This window comes from Sphaeramia orbicularis, chromosome 3, assembly GCF_902148855.1.
Source record: "Sphaeramia orbicularis chromosome 3, fSphaOr1.1, whole genome shotgun sequence".
Lineage (NCBI taxonomy): Eukaryota > Metazoa > Chordata > Actinopteri > Kurtiformes > Apogonidae > Sphaeramia > Sphaeramia orbicularis.
Window position 1 is genome coordinate 8611484 of NC_043959.1, and position 27278 is coordinate 8638761.

Consider the following 27278-nt stretch of genomic DNA (forward strand, 5'->3'; position numbering starts at 1 on the left):
GTCTTAAGCACTCACGTTGTTTTTCAATGTTCACAACAATAATGGATGGATTGTATTAAGCAGCCTTTAAGTTGGATACTTTTCCATCACATTAGACTTAAAAGTGCTTAAAAGTCTCTGAACTTCTCCTGTACAGCTTGAAAGTCATCTTTGGTAAGCTTGAGTAAGCTGGTCCTGCTCATGTAAGGGCAGAGAAGCCACTCTGGCATCAAAAGAATCCTGTCATTTGCAGTTTGACTGATACAGACCCCAACAAGAGTCTCCATCGCAGTATTCAGTAACGAGAAAAATGTAGTTTTCTAAACCTGCACCGCCCTGTACCCCCATAGTATTATAAGTAGGACGGAAACCCACGCACACAGTTACTGAACAAAATGCATGTGTGCCCCCCCCCCCAGCCAAACTGTGCATATGTGGCCGACCCCTCCACTGACCGAAACGCACGTGCTTGTCCCCCCCCCTCCACTGACCAAAACTGCCTGTCCGTCAGAGGATAGACTTTACAGTTCTGTTGCTGGTCTATAAAGCTCTGAATGGTTTAGGACCAAAATCCATCAGTGACCTCCTGACCCAGTATGAACCCACCAGACCCCTCAGGTTCATCTGGATCCGGTCTGTTGTCAGTTCCCAGAGTCAGAACCAGACACAGAGAAGCTGCGTTCAGCTTCTATGCTCCACATGTCTGGAACAAACTCCCAGAAAACCTCAGATCAGCTGAAGCACTCAGTATATTTAAATCCAGGTTAAAGACCACCTGTTCTCAGCTGCATTTGAATAGAGTTTGTATTCATCAGTTCAGATCTGCACTGTTCCTTTTAAGCTAAAAGTTTTTATCTGTTTTATCTGCTTGTCTGTTTTATCTATTTATCTGATTTTTTGTTTGTTTGTTTGTTTGTTTGTTTTTCATATGCCTATACTTTTTATTGCTTCTGCTGTAATGCTTTTAATGTTTTATGTAAAGCACTTTAAATTGTCTTGTACATGAAATGTGCTATAGAAATAAACCTGCCTTGCCTTGCCTAGGGATTCTGAAATGATGTGTTTCTATTTTCTGTCTAATAAATTGCTGTTGAACCATCTTGTATACAGTTCCATTCCTGTCATAAGCTAGAGAGAGCAGCATCATTTACATCAGGGGTGTCAAACATGCGTCCTGGGGGCCAAATGTGGCCCACCAAAGGTTCCAATCCGGCCCCTGGGATGTTTTTCCAAAGTCAAAAATTCCCCAGTCTTGAATTGAATTAAGTAAAAAAAAATACAAAAATTAGCTTGATTTAAGGAAAAAATGTTGAATTACGAAAAAAAAACAAAAACAAATCTTCAATTAAGTAAAAAAAAACCTTGAATTAAGCAAAAAAAAAATCTTAAATTTAGCAAAAAACCTTGAATTAAGTAAAAAATCTCGACTCAACAACTTCAAATTTTTTTCTTTGTTTTAGTGCAAAATAATATTAAATTATGAACATATTTACATTTCCAAACTCTCCTGTACCAATAAAATGTGAATAACCTGAACAAATATGAACAACCTGAAATGTCTAAAGAAAATTCAGCCCAGTTTGAACTATTTTCTGCCTGTTCCTCAGTGTTTAGTGTCTTTGTAGATCTGATCCAGAATGCACATGGACAAATGAGAAGTGGAGGCAGAATATTGTTAAAATTGCACTGATTTTTCTAAAGAAATTTCAGTTTTTTCAGGTTATTCACATCTTTTTTGTTTGGATAGTTTACAAAAGGAAGTATTTTCATAATTAATTTTTTTTTTTCTTTACATTAAAACAAAGACAAAAATTTGAAGCTGTCATTATTTATATGTTTTTATGTTATTATTTTATTGGTCCGGCTCACTTCAGATCAAATCTGGCTGAATGTGGAACCTGAAGGAAAATGAGTTTGAGAGCCTTGATTTACATGGTTTATTGTTGGTCTTTATCAGGCCAAATAGAGTTGAAGACATCCAGGTGCTATGATGTGATATACAGTCCAATATATACAAACAAAATGGTGTTTTATTTACCTTGTGAGCAGAACGGCGACATCATGGTGCAGCGGGTCATCATCTCCTTTCATATTGAGTTGTTTCTGCCACTTGCAGAAGCTGTTCAGGCTGTTGTCAGCATGATGTGTGATCTTTAAGTCATCCTATCCCATGTCATATTAGCATGAAGGGAAGACAATATACAATAGATCCATTAAGAAAGAGTGGAAACAAACTGAAGTCAGCAAAAAAGATAGAAATCCACAGTATATTTTATAAAACTGAAACTGTTTAGATCAGAATTTTTGCTTTTCAGAGAATGGATTAATGCACAGGTGTCAAACATACGGCCCGGGGGCCAAAACCGGCCCGCGAGATGCATTTACAAAGTGCAAAATGCAAAAATTACCCTGAAGATATTAACAGTCAAGGGCATCAAGCTCAAAAATAACAGCATAATAACCTAGGAATAATGACTCCAAATGTTCTTCTTGGTTTAATGTGAAAAAATAATATGATATTATGCCTCTAAATAATGGCAACACCAATTTTTTCTCTTTGATTTAATGCAAAGAACATTAAATTCTAATATCCTTTAACAATAAAATGTCAATAACCTGAACAAATATGAACAACCTGGAATATCTAAAGACAAATAAGTGCAATTTGAACAATATTCTGCCTGTTTTGTGCCTTGGTAGACCTGATCTGTAATGCACATGTAGAAATCATAAGTTGAGGCAGAATATTGATAAAATTGTACTTATTTTTCTTCAGAAATTTCATTTTTTTCCCCCAGTTACTCATGTGTTTTTTGTTTTGGATAGAAATAGTTTCATCATTTAATGTTTTTTTTTTTTGCACTAGAAAATTTGCAGTTGTCATTATTTATAGGCTGGTATGCTATTATCTTACTGGTCCGGCCCACTGGAGATCAAATTGGGCTGAATATGGAACCTGAAAGAACATGACTTTGACACCCCTGGATTAATGGATTAGATTTCTATAGCACATTTCAAGGCACTCAAGCACTTTACATTATTGATCCATTATTCATTGGCTCTCACATTCTCCCTCTGGTGGTGGTAAACTATGTTTGTATCCACAGCTGCCCTGGGGGAGGCAGACTGATGGAGGCATGGCTGCCAGTTCGAGCCCAACAGCCCCTCCCACCACCACTAAACATTCATACATATTCATACACCAGTGTGAGTGACACTAGAAGCCAGGTGGGGGAAGTAGTGTCTTGCCGCTGTCAATAGCATAAATCTTATCCGTACTGACATATTGCAAATCTACTTCTTACGGAAATATGCAGGGCTCTCAAACTCATTTTCTTTCAGGTTCCACATTCAGCGCGATTTGATCTGCAGTGGGTTGGACCAGTAAAATAATAGCAGAATAACCGATAAATAATGACAACTCCAAATTTTTGTCTGTGTTTTAGTGCAAAAAAAACACCATTAAATTATGAAAATCCTTACTTTTATAAACTATCCAAACAAAAAAGATGTGAATAACCTGAAAAAACTGAAACTTCTTAAGAAAAATAAATGCAATTTTAGCAATATTCTGCCTCAGCTTCTCATTTGTCCATGTGCATTATGGATCAGATCTACAAAGACACTAAACACTGAGGAACAGGCAGAAAATACTTCAAATAGGGCTGAATTTTCTTGAGACATTTCAGGTTGTTCATATTTGTTCAGGTTATTCACGTTCTATTGTTACAGGCTAGTTTGTAAATCTAAGTATTTTCATAAATTAATGTTATTTTTTGCACTAAAACAAAGACAAAAATTTGAAGTTCTCATTATTTATGGGCATAATGTCAGATTATTTTTTTCACATCAAATCCAGAAGAAAATATGGAGTCATTATATTCTGTAAGTTATTATGCTATTATTTCACTGTAGATGATATTGGTCTGTATGTGGAACCTGAACTAAGATAAATTCTACAGCCTTGACTGTGGAATTTTTACACTTTGTAAATTCATCCCAGCGGCCAGATTGGAACCTTTGGTGGGCCACATTTGGCCCCCAGGACGCATGTTTGACACCCCTGGAACAGTGGCAGCTGCTTGTCTTTCAGACAGGGGAAGCTCATTGTCGGCTTACGTAAAAAAAAGAGTCAAGTTATTTAAACATAAATTTGTCCCTCCGTTCCTTTTTAAGAAAATGCTCAGTGACCTTATTGTACCAACTAAACAAGAAAATGTTGAAATTATGTTAAATTGAAACTAGGAAGTACAATGAGTGTGTTTTATTTCCAGTGCAAGAAATGAACAAGTAATTTCGTAGTGGCTTCTGTCTGATTTCACAGCAGAATGTGCGGCGGTATTAAACTGAACTCTGTCAGTGAAGGAGTAGATCTGAAAACAGCTGTCAATCAAACAGGATTCAGCCTTTGGACCGATCCTCCAATCAGCACGCAGAAGCTCAGCGTCCAGCCCGGCCGAGCTCCGCCCACAGCTCCATTCACCCCCAGAGACGCCGAGCGTCTGGGGGCGGGACAACATGGTGGCATTTGTCCAATTACCGTCCAGTTTAGAGTCAATGAAAAAAACTGTTCCACTCAGTCCCATTGAAGTGCATGGACGCTGAGCGTCCACGGGCAAATGCACTGAGCAGAGATCGAATGAGAAAACAGTGACACGGGAATGGAGGAGAAGTGAACAACATCGAGTCCGATGATTTGTGATAAAACTGATTCTGAACGAACTCGTCTGTGAGATGAACGTGTTCTAACACATTTGTAGTCAATGAAATGTCAACACAACCGAACAGATTTGACCATGTAATCTGAGTAATTTTAGGGGAAGCTGAGCTTCCCTTGCAGTCTGTGAGAAATCGCCTCTGCCCTGGAAATATGTATGTAGCCTATAGACTTTTATGACCTACTACTACTTTTATTCTTTTTTGTACTGTTTGTCTGTTGCACTATCTTTATGCTGCAACTTTTTCTTGCACTGTGTTCTGTTGCTGCCTTGACCAGTGAATTTCCCTGATGTGAGATCAGTTAAGTTTCATCTAATCTAATCTAACAATTAAAAAGAATTTTCTCTAAGTTTTCCACTATGAACTAAGACTCCCTCTTTTATTTCCTCCAACACCTTCATTAAAAGGTGAGATTTTTAGCATTTTCCAATATCCAAAGCTGTTCACATCTCCTTTCATGATGTTTAACAGTAGCTATGTTCCTCCTGATCAGAAATGTGAACTTTTCTTTAGAACACAGGTGTCAAACATACGGCCTGGGGGCCAAAACCGGCCCGCCAAAGGGTCCAGTCCAGCCCCTGGGATCAATTTATGAAATGCAAAAACTACACTGAAGATATTAATAATCAAGGATGTTAAAATCATTTTAGGTCATTTCAATCTAAAAATGATCAGACCAGTAAAATACTATCCTAATAACCTATGAATTATGAAAACTGTTATTTTTTCTCTTGTTTTATTGTAAAAAAAAATGTTACATCACACAAGAATATTTACATTTATAGACAAGCCTTTTATTAAAAAAAAAAAAAAAAAAGTGAATATCTGAAATCTCTTAAGAGAAGTGTGTGGAATTTGAATAATATTCTCCCTGTTATTTATTAAATGTTTTGTGTATTTGTAGATCCGCTGTGATCTCTAAGTTGTGATTCACATGTATAAATGATAAACTTTTCATTGTCATTAGTATTATCTCATATGGATTATGCCTCAGTTGTTTGGTCAAATACTAATGAAAATAATTTACACAAATTGCAAGTCACACAGAACAAAGCGGCACAAATTGTTTTGGGTTGCCCATACAGAACTAATAGAACCACAATGCCCAACAGTTTGACATGGTTAACTGTAAAATCTAGATTGAAATATTTTTTATTATCATTTATTCATAACATTATAGCAACACAAACTCCAGAATTTATTCACAGAAAACTGTCATTTTTTGCGGCTCAACATAATTATGGTACAAGACAAACCAGTGAGCCACGGTGTGCCCTGCCTACAGTGGACTGTTTTTTATCAGGCGATGGTTGCATGGAATGGACGCCAGGGTTTTTGTTGTTGGAAAATAATAGAAAATGTTTTCAAAAGAAATTAAAACTTTTTTTGTTTGCACAGCAGGCATGAAATGGAATGAGTATTGCTAATATTTAAAAAGGTCTTATGATTTGTATCAGACAGCTGGTTGGTGAAGGAGTACAAATGTATAGTACTTATTTTGTTTGTTTATTTATTTCAATTGCATTGGGCTGTTGGATATGTTCTGTTTGTGTGTGTGTGTTTGTGAGGGTGTGAATGGTGTAAGATTAATGCAAAATAATTAAAATTGTAATGTAATGTAGAGGAGACCCCAGGAAGAATAGCAGCTGAATCATCAGTGGCTAATGGGGATCTTAATAAATGAAACGAAATGAAATAAAATAAACTAAGGCATAATATTGTTAACATTGCACTTATTTTTGTGAAGAATTTTCAGGTTCATATTTGTTCATGTTATGTTCGAGTACAATTTGTAGATGTAAACATTTTCATTACGGAATTTTACTTTTTTCACTCAAAAGTTCTTATCTGTTTATTTATATTATTTTACTGGTCCGGCCCACTTTAGATCATATACAGGGTGTAAGTGGAACTGAACTAAAATGAGTTTGACAGCCCTGCTTTAGAGCATCCATCTCTACCAGAGAATTCATGTTCTGTATTTGTTTTATAAAATAATACATTTAGTGTCTAGAACGGTGGTTCTCAGTTGTTTTCTGTTCAGCCTCCCCTTGGAAGCAGTAAACATTTGCGCCCCCAACCACCTCCACAATGAAAGTACACCTCTGCATAACATTGTATGTATGTTATTCAAATTAAAGAAAACTAAAAAAAAAAAAAAGAGAAGAAATGCAAATCCACTGACAAAACATAATTATTTTATTAACCTTTTAAAAACTTCTAAACACTTTTCAATTGCTTGAACCATTTGTTACTCTGAAATAAATAAAATTAAAAAATAATCAATAAAATATATCAGCACCATTACCTCAGGAGCAGAACAAATAAAACACTTGAAGCAACAGGTAGAATCAGCTTTTCTGCTACGTTGTATGGGGTTTTTTGCACTGTGCAATTTGGTATGCCACCTTATATGATGCTAATTGTACTTTTTTATTAATTGCGGTGGCTCTAACAAAGTGGCATGGTCGCTAGCGATATTCGTCAAGTTTTCTTTAAAAAAAAAAATCACGTGGCTTATTGGCACGATTGGGGCTGTACTTGCCTGTGAGTGCTGCTATTACTTGTTACTCATTAAACGTATTAAATCTTAATGACACGCCACATGGAGGCGTGAAAGTGCCACTGCCTCCTACTGTAGCAGGTGTGCAATTACACTTTGTTTAGGTATGGCAGTGCAAAAGCTAAGACATTAATGCATATTCTCCAGGTCACACACACACACACCCAGTTCACTACACTATCTGAGAAACACTGGTTCAGGACTAGTTTTTTGTTTTTTTTTTTGTTTGTTTTTTTAACATTTTAACTCTGAAGAAAACTATTCAGTCTTGTATCTCTTAAGCAGATGTGACCAGAAATGTACAGAACCATCACATACGGAAATGTTGTTACCTCATCCTGCTCCAGTAAGATGAGACGAACAACTACAATGTTGATTGAATTTCCAATACTGGGGTCGCTGAACAGACTGGACACCTAGAACACACAACATATATACTGATATTAAACATTTGGGATGGCATGATCCAAACCTTCTATGACACTGAACACATCACATCCTGGTTTAGCCCATAGACTGTATATACAATGGATGCACAGCTGAAATGATTCATCAATTAATTGACTCGAATCTATTTAAAACATTTGTTTGATTACAATTTCCCTGATTTGAATCTTCATTTCTTCCAAATAAAACATTTGAGACCAGAATGACTCCTGGGAAAAAATGTTGGCATAGCATTTTTAGGGAGAAATTCAGAGCAAGTCCATGGGAAGCAGGGCTTTTTGAAGACGTCTCCCAGTGGCAGTCAGCAGTCAGATATTTGTCAACTGGCTTCAATTTGCAGCTTAATCAACATGATGGTATCCATGGCACTGACAGGAAAGGGGAGTGGTCAGCAGCAGCTTGTTTGCATTCAAAGCAGGGGTCTCCAAGTGGTGGAGTCCAGTCCAACTCTGGACCATGACAGACTTTCATCCAGACCCTAAAGTAGGGCTGATACCATAAATAGACTTGTATCAATTAAAAAATATTACTCAATTACAATTTTCCTGAATCGAAGCTTCGTTTCCTTAATTTCACTGCCAATAAACACTTCCACTGTGTTCCACTGTTGTGTTTCACACAGACGCTTATTGTGATGCACATGATGCCAGCATCAACACACAGTTGTATGTTAGTTCCATGTTCCTTTGTTAGTCAGTTGGATCCAAATGTGTTGAAGACTGGAGTATTGCACATACTGTTTGAAGATGGCATTGGATGTGTTTCTTCTTGTTCATATCCATAGATATTTTTATATCTTATATTGTTAGACTTGCACCAATTACAATCTTTTTGGCCGATCCCAATTTCCGATTTGCGGGGTGCTTGGATGGCCGATTCCAATCTCATTTTTTCCAAACACAACACACAAGACATTGCACTGTAACTTTTGCATTAGAACATTTATTTTTTTAAAGAACAGAAGAAAAGAAGCTGAAAATTATCATATTGGAAGGCAAATTATCATACATACCCATTTTTTTATTCTGATGTACATCAGACCATCTGCTTTAGTAACAAATTATCATATACCAAAATAAATAAATGGGACAGAAAATAAAATGTTAAAGTAAATAACTATTTTTTTAACACAAAATTAAATTAAAACTTATTTATATTTTTTCCTTCTTTAATTTTTATCCCTGCATTTATTTCTGCATTGTTTTCTTTTTACATTTCCTTTATTTCTTTTCTTATTTATTTCTATATTTTATTTTCTTGTGAAATCTTATTATTTATAGGCATTTTTTTATTCATAGTCATATCTACCTCCCTACTTGCCTTTTATTCCTCTATTTATTTCTCCAAGCCTATTTATTCCTGCGTCTCTATTTTACATTTCTGTGTCCGTTTTCTATTTCTGTATACATTTATGTCTCATTAGGCAAATAAGGGGGGTGGTCTTTTAAGGCGTGTCCTGGGGTCAGCTCTTGGCCTATTGGTTAGTTTGTATTAGGGGGCGGTGCTATCGGTGCGGAACCGACAAGCCAGGCTTGGTAGAAAGGGAGATGAAGCTGTGTTATTTGAAAACCAGCAGAATTACTGATGCAGAAATGGTTGAGTTTTCTGAGGAGAATGCAAAGGAGTTTAGGCACATTACAATCTTAGCTGAAAATCACACTGTCACTGAGGACTATTTACTCATTTTTCATATGGATACACTAACTAAGAGAGTGTTTCGATTCGCTTCACATATGAACTGACCTGGTGGACCACATAACATGAGTGATCCAGAAAGAGAATGCCAAAAATTTCATATTATCTGATCAAAAGGATGAAAAACATGTTAAGTGTAAAAGGAAGGTCACATTAAATACGACTATTTGGTTCATAGAAGCAGTTTTTTTTCCCACTGAAACCTTTGTTTTTACTGCCGTATATACTTTACTGGGGTATGTCCACTTCCCTTTTATGTGTGCATATATATGTGTGTGTGTGTGTGTGTGTATATATATATATATATATATATATATATATATATATATATATATATATACTACCAGTCAAAAGTTTGGACTCACCTGGTTTTTCTTTACTTTCATGACTATTTACATTGTAGATTCTCACTGAAGGCATCAAAACTATGAATGAACACGTATGGAATTATGTAATTTTTAAAAAGTGCGACATAACTCAAAGCATACTTTATATTTTAGATTCTTCAAAATAGTCACGTTTTGCTTTTATTATTATTTTGTACATTCTTGGCATTCTCTTGATGAGCTCCATGAGGTAGTCACCTGAAATGTTTTCCAAAAGTCTTGAAGGAGTTCCCAGTGATGTTGAACACTTGTTGGCCATCTGTGGACCATCTCATGTCATTTAAATGAGAAGGTGAGTCCAAACTTTTGATTGATAGTGTGTGTGTGTGTGCATGTATATATATGTGTACATATATATATATATATATATATATATATATATATATATATATATATATATATATCAAGGCTGAATGAGGAGATAGAGAAAATGTGGGTGTGAAGTCAACAGTGGTACCAGTAGTGATGGGGGGGCACTAGGGACAGTGACCCCTAAACTGAGAGGATGGAACCAGCAGAAACCAGGAACAACATCAGAGATCTGAGTCCAACAGAGAACAGTCCTAGGAACAGCTAAGATCCTGAACAGAACCCTCAGATTCCCAGGCCTCTGGTAGAGGACCGAGTCTGAAGGGGACACCACCCAGGTGGGACACAAGTAGATTTATATATATTAGGGATGTAAACAATTAATCGACTAACGATTATTTGTCGATAAGAATTTGCTCGATTAAATTATTAATTGTCGGTTAATTGCCCTTTTAGGCCCGTCCACACCTGTCCGAGCTGCCGGTTTGTTGTGACACCGTGGCTGGGATAGGCGGTCCTTGAACTGGATCATGGCGTTGATGAGTTAGAATGTCAGTATGGGCATGGAGGACCAAACACACACCAGCCTGTCTGTATGTATGTCTGTACACGAACAAATGTGGGGTCGGTATCGGAGCGTTCTCCCTGGTGGTAGGTCTAGTCTACAGTCGGTGAAAAGTTTCACTTTCACTTCTGCGGGGGCACAGACTGCACCGGACCCCCATAGTATTGGAAGTAGGACGGAAAGTGATGCACCCACGCGCGCGGTTACAAACCAACACACACGCATCCCCAGGGCGTACTGCGCGCGTGCGAGTACTACCCCCCCACCCCACCCCCCGACGAAACGCACGCGCGTGCACCCCCCACACACACACCGGCGAAATGCACGCGCGTGCACCCCCCACCCCCCCATTACACACTGCCACATCAACAGATGAATTCCACAGGAAACACTGACTGTATCCAGTAGTTCAATAAATCAATCTGACACATGACATGCTTTTTTCATGAAGTGTATAATCAATATTTAACTTTTATTCTTAAAGACCGTCTTTAAAAAGAAATTCAGATTCTCAGGAAAATCGCCGCTTATCAATTAATCGTTAATCAATCGATAAGGGCAACCAACTAATGATTAATGAATTAATTTATAATTTGCATCCTATATATATATATATATATATATATATATATATATATATATATATATATATATATATATGGATCTGTAGGATATTCATTGTCACTGTATATTCACAAACAAATCCAATAGTTTATTTAAAGGAACAGGAAAGGAGATGCTATTTTTGTGCAAAACGGGCATGTTATTTTTGGTTAAAGTGCTTCTTATTTGTTCTGCATGACATTATCTCTCCTGGTTTGGCATGTGTATAAATCATAGTTGTGTGTGCACACATATCTTCAGAAAAAACCTCTGACGCTGTTAACTTTCAGACACATTCAGTCATTAGACAATGGAGCAGCTGGTGGCTTAGGAAGAAGATGACTTTGGTAATTGTTTGGACAAGGCTAAGAGGTTCTTTCCCTTGATGCTGTGCAAGATTGTTTTCACAAAATGGAATTGTTTGTGGTGGTAAAGTTCAAAGCAGGAGGGTAGAGGTCTCAAAAAACAACCATGACAGGATGTGGGGAATAATGGCTGCTTCCTCTGTGTATTTAATCCATAGGTTTCTCAGTAAACCAATTCCCTTTCCTGATATTTTGTCCTCTGACGGCACTTTGAGCAGCTGCGTTCACAGCAGACAAACATGATGGAAAAGTCATGGGCCGATCAATAACAGATGAGGAGCCAGCATACTTAACCCCAAACTAGAAAAGAGTGATAACAGTGGCTGCAAAAGGTCACATGGGTGAAGAAAACGGGAGATTAGAAAAGCTTAATCTGTGTGTTGTATGAGCTGATGAGAAAGATTCAACAGAAATGCATTCAAATCCCAAACATCAGTCTCATGTGTTCACATTCAGACACTTCATTTCAGTCTTTTCTACAGACAGTGGCGTGCACAGGTAGACACTAGGTGGTGCTCTAGCACCTGCCCCTTGCCCTCTGGACCAAGCAAGTGCCCTTTTGAAAGTTTTTTTTTTTTTTTTTTTTTAAGAGTGTTTGTGGCCCATGCCAACATAATCATCTATAAATACTGGATGATTAAAAGTGTGTAATAATGCCCCAGTCCCCCCCTCCTCCTCCCCACACAGCACAGTGCGTCTCCACAGACTGCCCCCCCCCCCCGCCCCAACAGCCAGGTAACACACAGAAGTGAATCGAGTCCAGTGTTTGTTTGCTCCTTAAACCTCAGTTGCCAAACAATAACTTGCATTTAAACTCTCTGTTGTGAACTAGCCTGTCTCATACAGCGCCACACAGCTGATCATACATTAGCCCACTGCACACAATAAGCTATCTTAATAAGCTAGACGTTAGCCCAAACCAATATGACATCATGTGATGAGCACCACTAATGTCAGTAGTTTGTCATCACAGCATGTGAATCTATCAGTATATTTGAGCTGAGTATTTAGTATTGTGTAGGTTTACATTAGGCTAAATAATTAACACTTGCAGTAATTTTATTTAAATGACAAACAGGCAATTCCTAATTGCCTGTAAAAAAAAAAAAAGAAGAAGAAAAGAAAAGTTGTTGTAATGTAACCAAGGAGTCTTATTCATACTGTTGGTTTCTTTTTATTTACCAATTGCAGCATAATGGAGAGGATTAGGAGAGAAAAAGAAAGGGAGCTCCTGCCGGCAGCCCAGGTGAGCAGCTCTGTGCTCTAATGGATCAAATTATCCACCAGCAGCAAGGAGGGAGAAGAAGAAGAAGAAGAAGAAGAAGAAGAAGAAGAAGAAGAAGAAGAAGAAGAAGAAGAAGAAGAAGAAGAAGAAGAAGAAGAAGAAGAAGAAGAAGAAGAAGAAGAAGAAGAAGAAGAAGAAGAAGAAGAAGAAGAAGAAGAAGAAGAAGAAGAAGAAGAAAGGTCAGAGTTAAGACCAGAGTCATGTTCACTGTTTAGGGCCTTTTAACTCAGATTTTAAAGCTGAACTGTTCCATCTTAAAAGCTTTCCACATTTTATTTTTATAACAAAAAGTGGTTTTGCAATATTAAATCAGGCATGAAGCTACACAGTAGGATACAGTCAGCCAATGAGGATTTTCATTCATCACAAGCACAGATGTTGACTCATACTACTACTCAAAAGTGCATTATCTGTACCAGATACTTGTTTCAGCTGAGTGTCTGGCTCATCCCTATTTATAAGCTAATTATATTGTTTTGTACCAACCAGAAGTTATTTCTATGTTACAAGACTTGCAGTAATCTTGTATTTACCTTAATAGGCTATTATTAAAACTTAAAAAAAAAAAAATAGGCTATTATTAAAACTACTATTATTCAATTCTAGGCAGCTACAACAGGGGAGCACCTCTGTGCTGTCCTACAACAGACCATCTACCAGCAGCATGGAAGATGAGGGAGTTGAACCCCCAGAATACACAGATAAAGCAGAGTCCAGAGCAGCACAAAGGTTCTTCTCAACACATGAGTCTAAATATGATTTGTGACATGTTTGTAAATTTGTCGTACAAAAAGCTAAAAAAGAGGCTAAAAGCAGATGTATATCTGTTGTTGGACTTAAACTATGGAATGAGGCCAGCATGGATTTAAGAATGTGTAGTCCATTTTTGATATTTTAAAAAAAATGGTATGTAAGGCAATTTTTGAAGGATACAATTGTTAAGATCTAATAAGTAATAGGTAAATAATTTATTTTGATTCTACATTTAATTACCATTAATTTGGTTGGTTCAGTCTTCTATTTTTCTGGTTTAGTTTCACTTTTTTATGTTTTTGCTTGTTTGTTTGGTTGTATGCATTGTTATTTTTTTCTTTTTCTTATATTGAATGCTGGGTAACTGAATGTGTTCTGTAGGACAGGCATTAATAGAAGCATTCTGCTTCTGCCTGGGCCTGTTCAGCCATTAACCTGTTGGTAATGTTTGGAGTGTGGACACTGGTTGGATTATTAAGTGATGACTGAATAAAGAATTTCATCATTTCATTTCAAATGCAGGGGCTGAAGGATGGAGTGGAGGAGATGGAGGTTTGTGTGGGACATGTGGAAGATCTGACAGCAGAGATGACTGAAACGCTCCAAACAGTAATGAAACGTCAGAAGACTCTGCAGCAAAAATGAACTGATCCAGAAGGTAGATGGAGAAGGAACAATATTTGCATCTTTGGAGTTGCAGAAGGTGAATAGGGGAAATCCCTGATAAGTTTTGTGTCAGAATTACTCAAACTCGCACACATGCAGTACAGCCGGGGGATGTGTGTGTTGGTTGGTAACCACACACGCGTGTGTGCGGCACTTTTGCAGTCCGTGCCCCCCCCGCAGAAGTGAAAGTGAAACTTTTCACTCATTTATCTTTTCCTCCTTTGCAAATACATTACATATCTGTGTCCAGGATCAGGGGCCTGGAGGATGTTTTAACTTCTGTCTCACTGACCGCGGACTAGACCAGCCTCCACGAAGACACCACATTTGTGCGTGTATTTATTCGGGGGGGGGGCACCGCTCCCACAAACAGACAGTCGGTCTGTGTTTGGCTCCACCCACAAACAGACGGGCTGGTCTGTGTTTGGTTCCACCCACAAACAGACGGTCGGTCTGTGTTTGGCTCCATCATGTCCATAAAGACATTCTAACTCATCAACACCATGACCCAGTTCAATGACCAACTATCCCAGCCGCGGCGTCGCAGCGCAGACAAACCATCAGCCTTTGGACAGGTGTGGACAGGTGTGGACGGGTGGACAAGGGCAATTAACTGACAATTAATAACTTAATCGAGCAAATTCTTATTGACAATTAATCGTTTGTCGATTAAATGTTTACATCCCTAATCTGGAGCATGTGTCTATGGGCATATGGAGGCTGACACATAAAGCTCTATGTAGTGTACAGTCCTTCAAGTGTTGTGGTGTACAGTATAAATGTTGGCAGTGGTTTATCCCAGTGCTCCACACTTACAATGTTCATGACAGCCAGTACGTAGGGCTCCACAGCTTTGCTCCCATGGTACTCCACCATTTTAGGGTCAGCCACCACCAAGGTTTCAACCCACTTGTCTTTGCTGACTGATCGTTGATGAATTCTCCTCCTTCTCCTCTGTTGGCGGTACTCCCAGCGCTCCCGCTGTCTTTCAGCAGCTTCAAAACTTTGATGTGAATCTGAAGATGACAGATACATATAGACACTGAAGCACGTGAATATATTTAACTGTGCTGCAAATACATTTCCTTTTGTTGTCCTTTAGATGTCTTCCCTGCCATACAATATTGTTCAAAATACAAAAATAAAGCAAGCTTACACATCAGACCATACAACAGCTCACAATACACCCCCCATGTCATATCAATATCAACATCACGTACAACTAAATTGCTAATGTGTAAATAATATCTATATACGTACAAAACAAGTAATATAAATAGAAGATTCTCTTTCATATGTACTGTTTCACTCTTGTATGTTTCTGCCTGTCTTTCCTCTCACGCTGCAACTTCCCCTCAGTGGGATCAGTAAAGTCATATCATACCATACTGCATCGGATCATATTGTATTATATATCATATCTAATCAAATTGTATCTTGTCATACCTTGCAGCTAATATTAACTAACCACAGTTTCTATAGATGCTCTGAACACTAAATTTTATTGATTGTTTAGCTCACAGGTGTCAAACATGCAGCCCTGGGGCCAAATCCGGCCCGCCAAAGGGTCCAGTCCGGCCCATAGGATGAATTTGTGAAATGCAAAAATTACACTGAAGATATTAGCAATCCTTTTAGTTCAGGTTCCACATTCAGACCAATTCAATCTCAAGTGGGTCAGACCAGAAAAATACTATCATGATAACATATAAATAATGACAACTCCAAATTGTTCTCTTTGTAAATGTAAACATTTTCATGTGTTTACACTAAAACAAAGTATAAACATTCACACACATTCAAATCCAGACTCAAAACTCACCTTTTCAGAACAGCCTACGCACCGTAAGTTTTACTGTCCATTTTACATCTTCATTCCTATATATCGTAATTATTCTTTTATCTGTGTATTTCTTTGTATTAATTATTTTAATTTACTTTGTCTGTTTTATCTTGTTGTACAGTGTCCTTGGGTGTCTTGAAAGGCGCTTATAAATAAAATATATTATTATTATTATTATTATTATTATTATTATTATTATTATTATTATTATTATTATTATTATTGTTATTATTATTATTGTTGTTATTATTATTATTATTTCACCAAAAAAATGTGAATAACCTGAACAAATATGAACAACCTGAAACGTCTTGAGAGAAGTGTAATTTTAACAATATTCTGTCTGTTATTAAATGTTTTGTGTGTTTGTAGATCCACTGTGATCTGTAAGTTATAATGTACATGTGTAAATGATAAACTGAGGCAGAATATTGTTAAAATTACACTTATTTTTTCAGTTTGTTCATGTTATTTGCATTGTCTGAAAGGATAGTTTGTAGATGGAAACCTTTTCATATTGTAATTTTACTTTTTTTCGCTCTGAAACAAAGAGAAAAGTTTGGAGTTGTCATTATTTACAGTATTATTATGTTATTATTTTACTGGTTCGGCCCACTGCAGATCATATTTAGCTGAATGTGGAACTGAACTAAAATGAGTCTGACAGCCCTGGTTTAGCTGATGAAACCATAGACTGTAGAAGGAGTAGACGTAGCCAATAATCCTGGTTCTGAAACCAGGACATCGTATTTTAGCTGTTGTCATCTGAAGTGTTTAAGCATGTCAAGTAAGTGTAAGCATCTTAAGTTATTTAGGAAAAAAGGTGAAGCAGGTGGAACACAAGGGTGATCTGGTTACTGACAACAAAAAATGGTCAAATTCATTGTTTGACAAAATCGTCTGACATATTGTTTGTGTAATCTCTTAACCAAAACTACAGCTGAAAAGTCAGTCAAGAAAAATATATTTTTATTCCATTAACAGAAGCTCTGAAAATCAGCGCCTGTTGATCAGGTTCCAACTGGACTGTGAATATATAACAACAACAAAAAAAAGTACACCTTTCCAACAGGAAAATTCTTTTAGCTCCAACCATGACTAGTGCCTTGTAGGATTTACTGAAATATATCCTGAAAATATGAGCTGCTGATCCCCAAGGAAAGGTATCACAATATAATATAAAAGTCATATCGTGGTATGTAATATAAAATTAAATGAAGATAATTAACATCATTGTTTTGTTGTCCAGCCCTGGTTTAAGTCAAATAACCACAATTTGGGACTAAAAAGCTGAATGACTGTCCAAATGATTGTTAACAGCTATCACAAATATGACGCCAAAACATTCTCATCACACGTTGGTGTTTCCACAAGGTAAGACATGATTTTTCAGAAAACCAGCTTTGATATTGTACATTTTTTTGGCTCTCATCATTCAGCTTTATCAGTTCCATACAGTGCAGTTCTGTCCTACATGAGCATCTGCTTCTTCACAATCACATCAGCCACTTGTTTGTGCTTTTGACCCAGACCCCAAACACAAATTGGTGGTTTAAGCTATGCGTAAGTTTAACCCTCCGGTATCCCGTCCAGCAAGGCCCTTACTAAGCACCAAGTGTGCCTTTTGGGCACACTTGTGGAATAATGTCAAAAAATTGTTCACACAATTTGTTTTTAATTATTTTATACTTTTTTCTATTTCATCAACTTGAGCTGTAAATAAAAATACCAAATACCCAATAACTGTCACATTTTTTAACCCTTTAAATGCTGTGTTTGTAATGTAAACAAACCTTTTTTTTTTTTGATGCAAAACACACCAAAAATTATTTTTTTCAATATACTACATAAAAAGTGGATCACATATTATTTGATTTTTTCATCCTGGCATATGTCAATGATTAACTTCAACATTGGTTAATTTGCATTATTATTTTTGGTGCTAGGTCAAATGTTCAAAAATAATAGCATCTGTCACCAAGTGTGCGTAAAATGCACACCTATAAATCAAACTATGAAATATTATATATTGATTTATTTTTCTGCTCTAATTTGATATTATTTTTGTAAATCAAGGTCAGCCCTAATCATACATAGCAAATGGAAGAAATAGTGCGTTTTAGGCACACTTGGGAGACAGATGCTAGTCTTGTAATTTTCTTTTGTTTACAATGTGCAAATTTTAGTTGGTGCCAGAATTTTAAAGATCATGCAAAAATGAACAACTTTCGAATTCTAACCTTATTTAAATTGTGAAAAATAACATGAAGTTTTTTAAAACGAAGTGGAAAGTGTGCCTAAAAGGCGCACCCGGATACCGGAGGGTTAATATAGCGTATAGCTTATTTTGAACTTATTTGTGTATAGAGTTTACATGTTCTCCCCGTGTCTATGTGGGTTCTGTCCGGGTACTCTGACTCCTCCCACCATCCAAACACATGCACTGATAAGTTAATTGGTTAATCTAAATTGTCCATAGGTGTAAATGTGAGAGTGGTTGTTTGTCTCTATATGTTCAGTCCTGTGATGAACTAGTCACATGTCCAGGGTGAACCCCGCCTTCGCCCATAAGTAGCTGGGATAGGCTCCAAGCGACTCCCGTGACCCTAGTGAGGATAAAGCGGGTTCAGAAAATGAATGAATGAATATTTGATAAGGTCATGATATGCCTCAATGAAATCAGGTTGAACTACATAAGACTCTGTAGCTAGTGATGTCATGGCTGAGCAGTTATTAACACTTTAACGATGAACAAGAGGATGGAAATGTCCTTATATTCTCATTTTATCTTAATAGTCAAAGTAGGAGGCATTTCAGTTGTTTATAAAAAGTTATGAAGCATCATTATACAAAATGTAAGTTTGTTGTATGCCCTTATAAAAATTTAATGATTCACTCTGGAATTGCACTTTGGTCCATCAATCATTTAACCACAATATTAAACATAAGCAGAACTCTGAGGCTTCAAGTGTCCAAGTTATTGTTGATGACTTCAGATGCTGTGTTTGTTCCTGTTAATCAATCAAATTTTATTTATATAGCGCCAAATCATAAACATTATCTCACGACACTTTACATGTAGAGCAGGTCAAAACCAGACTCTAAGCCAATTTAGAGAAACCCAACAGAATCCAACAGGAACAAACACATCTGAGTGGTGACAGTGGAAGGAAAAAGTACCTTTAACAGCAGAAAGAGAGAGAGGGAGAGAGAGAGAGAGAGAGAGAGAGAGAGAGAGGGAAAGACAGAGAGAGAGAGGGAGAGAGAGAGAGAGAGGGAGAGACAGAGAGAGAGGGAGAGAAAGAAAGAGAGAGGGAGAGAGAGAGAGACAGAGACAGAGAGGGAGAGAGAGAGAGAGAGAGAGAAAGACAGAGAGAGAAGGAGAGACAGAGAGAGAGAGAGAGGGAGGGACAGAGAGAGAGGGAGAGAGAGGGAGGGACAGAGAGAGAGAGACAGAGAAAGAGGGAGAGAGAGGGAGAGAGAGAGAGAGAGAGAGGGGGAGGGGGGGAGAGAGAGAGAGCAAACACTTCTGAGTGGTGACAGTGGAAGGAAAGAAAAAGCACCTTTAAACAGCAGAAAGAGAGAGAGGGAGAGAGAGAGAAGGAGAGAGAGGGGGGGGGTGGTGGTGGTGGGGGGGTGGAGACACATGGATGTAGTTGACACACAGGAAGCTGAACTGTATTCACAAACTTGGATCATTTGGACCGCTGTGGGAAGCTCCGGTTCACATTAGCACTCACAGTTTTAACTCAAGTAACTTAATTATGAGCCACAAACCTTAATTATGTTATTTATCTGATCTCAGAAGCTTAAAACTAGGCCTAACAGCGGAGAAAGGTGTCATCATTAGTCATCACTCAGTCGTTTTTTTTCGTGTGCTACCTGACCCCAAACTACTTAAAATAGATTTATAGTCGCATGGACGTCATGTGTCACCGCCTGCGCAGTCACCACAGACAGCCCCGCACTGGCCTACGCAGTCACCACGGACAGCCCCGTGCTGGGCCACACAGCCTGCGCAGTCACCACAGACAGCCCCGCGCTGGCCCACACAGCCAGCCCCGCGCTGGCCTACACAGCCTGCGCAGTCACCACAGACAGCCCCGCGCTGGCCCACACAGCCAGCCCCGCGCTGGCCCACACAGCCTGCGCAGTCACCACAGACAGCCCCGCCCTGGCCCACACAGCCTGTGCAGTCACCACAGACAGCCCCGCCCTGGCCCACACAGCCTGTGCAGTCACCACAGACAGCCCCGCCCTGGCCCACACAGCCTGCGCAGTCACCACAGACAGCCCCGCGCTGGCCCACACAGCCTGTGCAGTCACCACAGACAGCCCCGCCCTGGCCCACACAGCCTACGCAGTCACCACAGACAGCCCTGCGCTGGCCCACACAGCCTGTGCAGTCACCACAGACAGCCCTGCGCTGGCCCACACAGCCTGTGCAGTCACCACAGACAGCCCCGCCCTGGCCCACACAGCCTGCGCAGTCACCACAGACAGCCCCGCCCTGGCCCACACAGCCTGCGCAGTCACCACCGACAGCCCCGCGTTGGCCCACACAGCCTACGCAGTCACCACCGACAGCCCCGCGTTGGCCCACACAGCCTTGACGTGCATCTCTTCCAGATTGTAACCACGCACCACAGCAACGCAGAGACACCATCTCCTGGTTGGCCAATTTATGATCATGCGACTCCAGGACTATACAGCAACTAATGTTGTGGGGTTCTGCTGTATGTAGTTCTTCTGATTTTGTTCAGTACTTATTTCACTTTTGTTCTCCTCTGTTACTTTTTGCTCCTGAAAAACCCGTGTGATTATGCACATTAATAAACCCACATAATTTCACAAAATTCTGCCTTTATTTGGTTAGTACAGGGATTAAAGCAAAAAATTTTTAATCTGACTGAAAATTTTCTTCTGGTCAAAATTATTGGCCACGATTAAAAATGATTCAATACAATACTACTATAGCGTACAAGTTTATATAGTCAAATTTGGCAATACTGTAAAACGCACTGAATGGGAGAGTGTACAGGTGTAGAAGATTAGTAACATGGATAGAAAAAATGTTATGAGTGGTATTGGTGGGGGGTCTGGGGGTCCTCCCCCAGAAAATTTTTAAAGCTTCAGGTCAATTTTGGTGCTCTCTGGTTAATTTTAAAGGGTATGAAAACCTTTGAAGCAAGTGAAAATAACTAGAAGAAAACCTTACTGCAAAAAATGAGTGAAAAACTTTTTATTTAACAATTTAGGAATTCCTAAAACATAACTCCAACTCCAACAGCACATGAATTTTGGGGAAAATGTCTGTGTAAATGTAACCCTAACCAACTAATCTTCAGCTTCTCAGATTGATGGCGGATCAGGACTTTTTTACCATTGGAACCATACAGTATTTTCTTGTGGCAAACTACGCACATGCACGCACCAGGCTGCTTCATATTTTTGCACCATGATCTAATTGGAGTTCCATCGTCTCCTGTCTCATCAAGCCATGCCCACCTCCATCTATTTTTCACGCATCTCTCAATAGTTACCACTTCAGCACCTTCCTCTACAAACGTGTCCATGATGTCGTATATGCTAGCCAAAATAATGTTTACGTCGCCAAACCTGCGTTCACCCCCCCCCCGCCGATATCGTGTTCTCTTTTGATTGGAAGAAATTACGTCAACTGAAACAGAAATTACATTCTGTTACAGATACTCTCTGAAGGTATTTAAAATACAATGGCTTTGCAAATACCAAGGGTGTTACTCATTCATTCAATTTTATCTTCGTACTGTACCACACAGATAGAAATAAGATGCTCAACAGGTCAAAATAAAGCACTTATGCAGTCGGGCGCATAACCGCGTAAGGCCGCGGCGCGCACAGCCACACGCATGGGAAGGGCACAAACACACAAACACAAACACACACACTAGTCATATACCGGCAAGAGGAGATGAGCTATGAACCCAAACATGAAGGTCCATGTAGATCAGTTCTGTCTTCTTCCCTTTTCGCTGTGGTTCTTTCATAATGAAAGCTACTTGTTAGCACTAAACTAAAGTTAGCGTCTGGAGGCTTAACTTCGGTAAAGCTGAACTTGTCCATGTGTTTCTGAGGCACAGAATGAGCAGCGTTTCCTTCCAAACATAAATAGTCATCAATCTCTCCTCCCGACATAAAAATAAAGAAGTCATCTAATTATCATCACTGTTAAACCTATCAGTCCCCTGTGCGTGGCGTGCCTGTGTTAAACACCTGCAGATTCAGGACAGGATCGTGGTGCCGACTGGACTCCGCGAAACACGTGGGGAAGTTACTTCAATATGACTTTTTTCCCCCCTCAATTTTTCCATTTGACGGAAATCCGTCGTGGTGACGGAGAACTTTAATCCCTGGGTTAGTATAATCAATAATTATTAGATTTTGGTATTCCCCATCAGTTGACCTATTTTCATTCAGCGGTCGCACAGCCCATCTCCTACGTTGACTCCGTTTCTGTCACTTACACTGTAATACTTTTAAAAGAACAATATCTTGCTCGCGAAAACACTGTTCCATGTCAGCCACTATTGGTGTTTTAAAACAGGAAATACCCACTGGAAGATATGAAAACCATGGAAACAACTCCACCCAGTGGAGTTTCATCATTATAACCAGCTGATACCAGCATTACTGCCACCTTCCTATTTGGAGGAGAAACTACAACACTTTCTCAAAACAATGCCGCTACAGTATGCTTGAGTGTGAGAGCACATAATGCTGTTGTCAGATATGGCATACCTGCAGGACGCAGAGCAGCCAACCATAAATCCTGTTTAAAGCTCTAAAAAGAATACCAATAGGTGAATGATAAAACAATACCCTCACGGTGTGTGACTGATGAGTGAGAAGGACTTTACTTTTGACTCCACAGGTACTGTTGAGAGGTTGCGTCCCTGAGGCAGGATGGACGACTGGAGTCCAGGACGGAGGAGAGGTGTGGCGTTTATAGATGGCGTGAGCTTGAGGCACTGAGGTCATATCATCAGACTTCTCCAGAGGCTGAATAAATAACTCCTCATCAGAGAACTTAAAAAATCCTGTCTAAAGAAAAGAAAACAAGCATGAATAGTTTCATCGCTAAGAAAATCCTCTATTATCACAGTACAATGGGCCTCATCCGAACCACAGTAGTAATAGATCAGTTCAAAGTAAGAGTCATTTCAAAAGAACTTGCTGCAATCATCCTTTTTTTCAGACTTTGAATTTTATTTCAGTGTTTTCTATGGAGGTAAATCAGTCTTATCAAACTTTGAATTATGAAAGCCATTGAATTTCTAGCACTGAATTTTTTTTACACTGAAATTAAGTATCTGAATTTTTTTTTGCACTGAAATTATCTGATTTTTTTTCTCTGTATTCAACTCTTCATGTTTTCAATACCCCGTTTTCACTTGTATTTTTCAATGCTCATAAATTCAGAATCAAAAAAATCCTATTAAAAATAATCAAGTAATATGAATTCAAGTTACTCAATTGCAATAGAACAAATTCAGATGCCAAAATTTAAACATCCGGGAAACCAAAGATAAGCAATCAATCCTATCTCAAATCGAACCAACAGCCAGCCAATCAAGTTACGTTAGGTTGGTCATGTGACCCCGATGCAGGAAGGCAGTCAACTAATACCCCCCTGGAACAACCATCAGCCACCTCCTCTACATGGATGACATCAAGCTGTATGCCAAGAATGAGCAGGACATTGACTCCCTGATTCACCTCACTTGGATATACAGCAAAGACTGATGAAAGCAAGATAAATGTGGGCAGATGGTATGTAGAGGAGGAAAGGTGATCACAACTGAAGGGGTTGAGCTACCTGAAGGGAACATTACGTGCAGAACGGTTACAAATACCTGGGGATCCCACAGGCAAATGGTAATCATGAGGAGGCAACTCGGAGGTTAGAGGTCACAACCAAATACCTACAGTGGGTAAGGCAGGTCCTGAACAGTCAGCTGAATGGCAAAAATAAGATCCAATCCATTAACACCTATGACCTACCAGTGATCAGATACCCCGCTGGCATAGTATCCTGGATATCCACTGGAAGCGATACAAGAACTGATATCAAGACAAGAAAGCTCCTTACCATGCATGGAGGGTTCCACCCTAAGTCCAGCATCTTGAGGCTGAACACAAAGAGAAAGGAGGGAGGCCGAGGACTAGTAAGTGTCACAACTACTGTCCAGGAGGAAACGGCAAACCTCCAGGAATATGTCCAGAAAATGGCCCCCAATGACCAACTGATAAGTGAATGCCTCAGGCAACAAAAGCCCAGTAAGGACGAGGAGCCTGAGGGGCTATCATGGAAGGACAAGCCCCTGCATGGCATGGGCCATCGGCAAATTGAGGAAGTAGCTGATATCAAGAAAACATACCAGTGACTGGAAAAAACTGGATTGAAAGACAGTACAGAGGACCAGACTCTTACGGACTCATGGACCAGAACAGGTCCTGAACACCAGAACAATAGAAGCCGGGGTCTACCACACCAGACTGGGCCCCAGGTGTAGGTCTACCACAGCAAACTAGACCCCAGGTGTAGGTCTACCACAGCAGACTAGACCCCAGGTGTAGTCTACCACAGCAGACAAGATCCCAGGTGTAGGTCTACCATACCAGACAAGACCCCAGGTGTAGATCTACCACACCAGATTAGACCCCAGGTGTAGGTCTACCACACCAGACTAGACCCCAGGTGTAGGTCTACCACACCAGACTAGACCCCAGGTGTAGGTCTACCATACCAGACAAGACCCCAGGTGTAGGTCTACCACACCAGACTAGACCCCAGGTGTAGGCCTACCACAGCAGACTAGACCCCAGGTGTAGGTCTACCACAGCAGACTAGACCCCAGGTGTAGGTCTACCACACCAGACTAGACCCCAGGTGTAGTCTACCATACCAGACAAGACCCCAGGTGTAGGTCTACCACAGCAGACTAGACCCCAGGTGTAGTCTACCATACCAGACAAGACCCCAGGTGTAGGTCTACCACAGCAGACTAGACCCCAGGTGTAGGTCTACCACAGCAGACTAGACCCCAGGTGTAGGTCTACCACACCAGACAAGACCCCAGGTGTAGGTCTACCACACCAGACTAGACCCCAGGTGTAGGTCTACCACACCAGACTAGACCCCAGGTGTAGGTCTACCACACCAGACTAGACCCCAGGTGTAGGTCTACCACAGCAGACAAGACCCCAGGTGTTGGTCTACCACACCAGACTAGAACCCAGGTGTAGGTCTATCACACCAGACTAGACCCCAGGTGTAGGTCTACCACACCAGACTAGAACCCAGGTGCAGGTCTACCACACCAGACTAGACCCAGGTGTAGTCTGTGTACAGAAGCCCCTGAGACAGTCCAGTCCATCACAGCAGGTGTAAGATACTGGCAGGCGAGGCATACATGGAACGGCATAACCAGGTAGAGGACATAGTGTACAGGAACATCTGTACCCAGTATGGATTGGAGGTCCCAGGGTCCAGATGAGAGACACCCCCAAAGGTGATAGAGAACAAACAGGCCAAGATCCTGTGGGACTTCCAGATCCAGACCGACAAGTTGGTAATGTCCAGTCAGCCTGACATAGTGGAGGTGGATAAACATCGGAAGACAGCGGCAGAGATAGATGTAGCAATCCCAAGTGATAGCAACATCAGAGAAAAAGAAAATGAGAAGCTGGAGAAATACCAAGGGCTGAGAGAGGAGATAGAGAAAATGTGGGGGGTCAAGGCAACAGTGGTCCCAGTAGTGATTTGGGGGGCCACTAGGGGCAGTGACCCCCAAACTGAGAGGATGGAACCAGCAGATACCAGGAACAACATCAGAGATCTGAGTCCAAAACAACACAGTCCTAGGAACAGCTAAGACCCTGAACAGAACCCTCAGGCTCCCAGGCCTCTGGTAGAGGGCCGAGTCTGAAGGAGACACCGCGCAGGTGGGCCAGAAGAAGATTTATATGTCATTAGAATCTTAAATTTTCAAACTGAATGAATATTGGTTGATAGTCCTGCCTTGAATGAAATGATACTGAATCTGGCCCACAGTGCCACCTAGTGGTCCCGCACAGTAACTTGGTCATTTTTTCTCCGATCACCACCAAACTTTACCTGGCTGATGTTGCTCCTGCCCTGAACAAAATACTGAATCTGGCCCACAGTGCCACCTAGTGGTCCCGCATAGTAACTCTGTCACTTTTGGTCTGATCAGCACCAAAGTTTACATGGCTGATGTTAGTCCTGCCTTGAATGAAATTATACTGGATCTGGCTGATATTGCCACCTAGTGGTGGCACCCTATAACGCTGTCATTTTTGGTCCGATCAACACCAGTCTTGACGTGGTTGATGGTAGTCCAGCCTTGAATGAAATCATACTGAATCTGGCTGGCACTGCCACCTGGTGGTCCTGCACGGTAACTCAGTCATTTTTGGTTCGATGTTCCTTCCACCCTGAGCGAAATGACACAGCAATATTGAATCTGCTTCATAGCGCCATCCAGTGGTCCCAGGACTTTGCCTCAGCTATGTGCCGCTTCGGCCTGGACACGGACGTGACCTTGTAATCGCAAGCGGGACCTATTGCTGTAAATGACCTCAGAATCGAACCGACCCCCCCACACACACACACAACCCCCGAGCCCCTCTCACGATTTCATACACGTTGTGTATGCTATAAATGTCCAAAATCATCAGCTAACAGCAGCAGAACATTAACAAAAGCCTTGTTTATCTCTGCCAAGTTGAAAAGGTCAGTGGTTATTTTCATCTTGTGGATCAAACTTTTTTTCCAGTTCTCCAGTGGAAAATACGACGTGAGGGGGTGTTCATGTGCAATTTTTGAGTTGGTAACTAGTATTTACCATTATTCCCATAGCACATGAAGGCAGCATTAGTGTGTTGCCTTAGGTCCAAAGCACAGACTACTTTGGGATAAGACAACAGGGATGATCCTTCAGTCCCCACACACTTCAATGAGCCACTGTCCTTCCCAAGAGCAAGTCATCACTTCTATATTCTAAACCATGTGAGGGCATTCATACAGCTGTTTGG

The 27278-nt window shown here is 40.0% G+C and overlaps 1 protein-coding gene across 1 annotated transcript in view; it reads right to left on the reverse strand.

The window, feature by feature from the left end:
- Positions 1-27278, reverse strand: part of adamts7 (a disintegrin-like and metallopeptidase (reprolysin type) with thrombospondin type 1 motif, 7) — a 125339-nt gene that overhangs the window by 84567 nt on the left and 13494 nt on the right. Inside the window, 4 exon segments of the mRNA XM_030128758.1 lie at positions 2018-2142; positions 7594-7677; positions 15152-15351; positions 23078-23261. Coding sequence (XP_029984618.1) covers positions 2018-2142; positions 7594-7677; positions 15152-15351; positions 23078-23261 — 593 coding nt within the window.